At 37.2% G+C, this 5,404-nt stretch overlaps 2 protein-coding genes across 2 annotated transcripts; one reads left to right on the forward strand and one right to left on the reverse strand.

Moving 5' to 3' along the window:
• Positions 1–108: 108 nt before the first annotated feature.
• On the reverse strand, positions 109–3,873 carry Tsp_11755 (putative protein kinase domain protein; the record flags this gene model as incomplete). Its single annotated transcript, XM_003374119.1, has 8 exons — positions 3,397–3,873; positions 3,061–3,329; positions 2,843–2,944; positions 1,211–1,256; positions 1,050–1,139; positions 851–988; positions 290–403; positions 109–207 (listed from the first exon to the last, which is right to left on the reverse strand). Coding segments are annotated over exons 1-8 (1,335 nt in total), but the record flags the coding sequence as incomplete, so codon positions are not given.
• A 225-nt stretch (positions 3,874–4,098) lies between these two features.
• Positions 4,099–4,687, forward strand: Tsp_11756 (hypothetical protein). Its single transcript, XM_003374120.1, has 2 exons — positions 4,099–4,294; positions 4,500–4,687. The coding sequence occupies exons 1-2, from the start codon at positions 4,099–4,101 to the stop codon at positions 4,685–4,687; spliced, it is 384 nt and encodes a 127-aa protein (XP_003374168.1).
• Positions 4,688–5,404: the final 717 nt, after the last annotated feature.

Here is a 5,404-nt window from a genome sequence, read left to right on the forward strand (position 1 = left end):
AATTTTTATTTGACCATTCTGGAGCATCCCAAATGTAAAGGGTGTTCTCCACGCTGAAAAAAAATGCAAATCATATTATGTGGTTTGATTTAAAAGTCAAAAAATTACTTTATCTGGTAATGAAAAATCACATCCTCGCGATTCTAGAAATTTCAAAACGTCCAGCTGACCAGCGACGGCGGCAACATGCGTGGGCAAAGCCCCCAACTGAAAGCAGCAAAGGTGGTAATTTGTGAAAAAAGAAAGAAGAAAATTCAAGAATGTATGGATGGATGTCGGATTCACTCACCTCGTTGTTGGATATATCGTTGAAATTGATATTAGCAACAGAGCATATGTTTTCCAATTCTGTCAAATTGCCCATTTCGCAGGCGCACATGACCGCTCTTTCTATTAAGTTTTCCTGAAATGCAACCAAATGATGATGATGATGATAATCAGAGCTGGATTTGCGTGCAATTTGTGTTCACTAAGACAAATTGTAAAAAATTAAAATGCAAAAATCACTGCAATATTCCACTTGCCGCCTGTTGATTCGTTCAAATGTTGTATGTAGAAAAAGAAAGCACAATTCACAACAACTGTTGTTCATAAATGGAAAAACGTCACGTGGAATTTGGGAAATTGTTCATTCATTTTGAAAAGGAACAATTTGTGCAACTGGACTATGCCAGTAAATAACATATATATATATATATGATGACTGAATATTACTAATAACGCATAACGCGGCGGTTGCAGTATTTGAAACGGTTTATCGATACTTTGTGCATTTTTTCAAGAAAAAAATGCAATAATAAAAAAATGGATTGTTCCAATAATTGAAATAATAATAATAAGTGACACTTACCGAATTGAGATAGGCAGTGTTGTTGGTGGGAGAATTGCTGTCAGCAAGCATCGCTGAATGCAAAGTGGCCGTCTGAACGGTTTGGTAACAATAGCTTCGCACGAGTCGAACACAGCCGAGCACAATACGTCCGGCTATCTTAAATCAAAAAATTTGCATTACAAGGTAAAATTAGAATAAAAAATGAAAAAAATTGTACCTTCCATCTGCGTCTGGCGAGCAGTGTTCGAGTTTGCCGAGTATTGACCAACGATTGACGCAACAGTGCCACATGTTCAGCTTCTCGGGGCTGAAAGCAGGCAATTGGGTTGAAAATAGCCAAAAGCAAAAAAAAAAATTTTTTTTTTCTCTTAGCAATACCTCAATCCAAGGATGCTTCAGACACTGCTTGGCGGTGAGGCGTTGTCTGAAATTTCAAAGCAACAATAAATTATTCAACAACACCAAAATGAACAGAAATTTAGCCGGCGTAGTGCTAACTGGCTGCGGCGACAGTGAGTTGAACGTCGGTTGGGGGAAATTATCGTCAATTTTATGAATCGAGAAAAATTATCACAACCTGTCATAACCTGTGCAATGGTTACGTCATCGCTGACAAATTTGGAAAAACAATCAAAAGCTACAACAACCGTTATGCTATTTGAACATAATTATATATACCTGTGTTTTGTAGTTTGATATTTGAAAAATTGTCAATTTGCAAAAATCAACTTTTTCAGTGTTGTTCACAGATTGGAGAAAAAAAAGAAAGAACAAAATTTAAAAAAAAATAATTAAATTTTCAAAAATTCAATTCTGCACAATTTCCACTTGCTCACCGACCCGCACGCGCACGTCAGCAATTCGTCTACTGTTGCAACCATGACAACGACGAAGTTAGCCAACAGTCTAACTTAGGCTTATTTCGAATGTGTCGCAACAAAAATACTCTTGTCATTGTTGTGGTTAAGCTATTTGCGATTGTGTTTGCCGTTTCGATTTTTCATACACGACAAAACTGACACCTACAGTATGCTAAATCGAGCCGACCAAACATCAACCTTGAACATTTTATTCAACTTTTGACAACTTGACAACCAACCTGCCTCATACCACACAAGTCAACAAATAAATTATTATTAGTACAGATTATTGTTGCTGTTGTTGTTTTTTTTGAAAATTTTCTTCTTCCCTTATATACAGACAGTCAATGTTGTGGTTGCGATAGCTTTTGTGTGTGTGTGTGTGTGTGTGGAAATTGATCGAAGTGATTTTGGAATATACAAAAAAAAAGAAAAGTTGAACTATTTTCAAAATGAACTGTTGAAAATGACACAATTTTAAATAAAACATCACACAGATACACACGCGCGCGCACAACGTGACACCATGCACACAATCGACCAACCCTACCAGAGTCGAACAAACAGCAATAATAATGCAAATTGTGCAAAGCACCATCCTCAAAGTGGATCTGGTTGGAAATTTTGTCGAACAATGCAGTTGTGGTAAAACAGTTGCTATTTGTTCAAGCTTGAACGACGGGTCGGCCGGCCGGTCGAACGTGCAAACAAGAAAAGCGAGGCTTTCGACCGCGAGGGGCGTGGCTGGGGGGCAAAATCATGGCAAACAACCAATTAGCTCGGTCGCCAACGTGCAAAGTACCGAACAAAGCAACTTTTGATAGTGGATAAATGAAAATCGAAACATTTCGCTTTTTTCTTTTTTAAATTAAATTTCAAAAATCATAAACAAACAAACAAAAAAATACCGACTTGATGCAACTTAATTATTTTTCTACAGTATACGAGAAAATCGCTCGTCGTGCGATTGCGTCGGAAATTATTGGTCGTTTCAAAAAAAATATCGTCAAACTGATCTCATTGAAAACAGATTAGCACAAATTGACGCGTGTTGAAAATTGCAAACAATTGACCAACCAACAACCGACGACAAATTGGTTGTACAGTTTTTTTTTCTTTTTAAAAAAAATAATTAAAACCCTCACATTACCTCGGATCACGGACGAGCAAACGTCGGATAAAATCCTTGGCTAATGTCGACGTGCGTGCAAAATATTCCCCGTCGAACTGATACCGTACGGCAGCTATGTTTCTGAACGTTTCAGTCTGAGAGGAGCCCAAAAACGGAGATGAACCAGTCAAACTTGGAGGAGAAAAAAGAAAAATGTAGAAATTGAATTCAAACGACAAGAAAGCTCAACTGCTTACAGAATGTACGTCACTACACCAAGAGCCCACATGTCCGCGGCGAGAGTAAGACCATCGTAATTGATAGTTTCCGGGGCTGAACGGTGAAAATAGTCGAATTTGAACGATGAAATGAAATGTGAAATTTCAACAGTCAAATCTTTACCGACAAATTCTTCCGTTCCCAGCAATTTTTTGACGCACGTATCCGGTGGAATTCGTCTGGAAAGTCCAAAATCGATCAATTGGACACAGGTAGAATTGGCCGCCTTCAGCATAACATTCTCTGGCTGAAAAGTTGTATTATTTTTTTTGTTGCTGTTCAAAAAGTCGCATTCGGTCAATTTAAACAAATACTTTGAGATCCAAATGGGCTATGTGCTTGGAATGGATGTGGTCCAGTCCCAGAAGAATTTGACGAACAAAAGCCGACGCTTCCGCCTCTTCCAGACATTCCTTTTTCGACAAGTGTTCGAACAGTTCACCGCCGGCTACTCTGAAAAGCAAATGAATTGTATATGAATGAAATATACGAATATGTATTTTGAACAGAAATATGCAAATGAAATTGTACAATTCCAAAATGAGAATGATTTCGAGTTCAGTTTCGAAAACTTGATGAAGTGAAATGACGTTCGGGTGGCCACCAATTTCTCGAAGTACGTCAATTTCTCTTTGTATGTCGGATCGTTTGGCACCACGTTGGCTTGAATTGAACAGTCGCTTTTTGATAAATTTCCCCGCAAACTGGCAGCCGGTAGCTTTTTCTTCGCATCGTTTTACAACCGCAAACTGTCCACTGGACCACCACCACCACCACAACAGCAACAACATTATAAATTGTCGGTGGAAATTTAAATAAATTTTTTTTACCTTCCCAATTGTTCATGAACAATGTAGAGTTGTTCGAAAGACGCGTCCGGAACGAGCATCATGCTTTAGATGAGAAACAGCAATACCAACGACAACAACAACAACAGCAACAAGAAGAAGCAGCAGAGTTGAAAAACAACAAGCAGAACACATCCGCAACAGTAAGAAGCCGCGGAGAAGGCAAAAATGACAACCACACGACACACACACAAGGTCTGCTTGCAGCCGCGTCACGCCGGGTCAACAAGGCGCAGCACTTTCATCCAGCACAACAACAGTAACCTTGTAAACAGTCGTCAAGCTCGACAAGGAGTCGCAATTATCCACGGTCGAGATCCACCACCACAAATGCGACTATCTGCTCACCACCTATTATGTAACAGTTCAACACTGATTCACTGTTCGAAATAGGATAATATTTTTGAATTTTTCAAAAAATTATTACCAAATATTTATTCAATTAATTTTCTCTATATTCAAACCAAATCATGCAATGATGACCAAAAAGCAAAATAAACAGATAAAATTCACACATACATGTAAACAATGTATTTCTACTTCCTCTTGGTGGAATGTATTAGTCATAGCATTACGTCAAGCAGGAATGTTTGGAGAATGCAAAGCTTACGACGAAATAACTGCAAGTGAACTGAACTGGAAATGGGTTTGGTTGACTGGTTTCTCCATGCTTTGGAAACCAATTTTAACAAATGACCTCTGCCGAAGCAACAACGCTAAAGCGCCACGCATATCATCGTGCTTCGTTAATCAATAATTTTGAAACGGAAATAAAAAATTTGTTTATTTCCCCCTCCAATTAACACTCTCACCCATCGATGAATAAATGATTTATTGTTCCATCCATGAATTTTCAAATATAATAACTGTTCGACACAAATGATAATTTAATACAAATAAATAACGATATACTGGTGGATTTTATTGTTTCAATGTTCAAAATTTTTGTATCAAATTTTCATGCACATGATTACGGTAAAACAGATCAAATCAAATCAAATAAGATGATTTGAAAATTTTCACACACACATGCAGAATATTGGCAAAAATATTTTAAAATAAACTTTGTCAATGGTTTTACGTGATTAATATTCAAATCGATTCAAACTACTTACCGAGCACAAAAATGGATATTGTTCACTTTTTGAAGTAGCCGATTGAATTACCACAATTTAACCAAGCTATTCTTATTCTTCTTCTTCGTTCTTCCAATTATATGTATATGTATATATATGTATCAACTTCGCCAAGCAATTTATATGGAATATTGAATTGCAAAGATTGTGTTTCAACTGTGTTGCATAATTCAAATATCAACATTAAATTGCAATTCTCTCGTCGAAGATATTGCTGAAAAGGTGAAAAATATTTTCATTTCAAATCAAAAAATATGCTTGAAAAATTTTTGATTAATTTCACGAAAAATTCTCCGCGCCCGAACTGGCCGCGGACCAGATGTGGCTTATATTAATTA

The sequence above is a fragment of the Trichinella spiralis genome, assembly GCF_000181795.1.
Source record: "Trichinella spiralis strain ISS 195 chromosome Unknown Scfld6, whole genome shotgun sequence".
Classification (NCBI taxonomy): domain Eukaryota; kingdom Metazoa; phylum Nematoda; class Enoplea; order Trichinellida; family Trichinellidae; genus Trichinella; species Trichinella spiralis.

Coding starts and splice junctions, on each gene's coding strand:
- Tsp_11756 (XM_003374120.1), top strand. CDS start 4,099: ATGACAACCACACGACACACACACAAGGTCTGCTTGCAGCCGCGTCAC. Junction 4,295..4,499: donor TCACCACCTATTATGTAACA/GTTCAACACTGA, acceptor TATTAGTCATAG/CATTACGTCAAGCAGGAATG.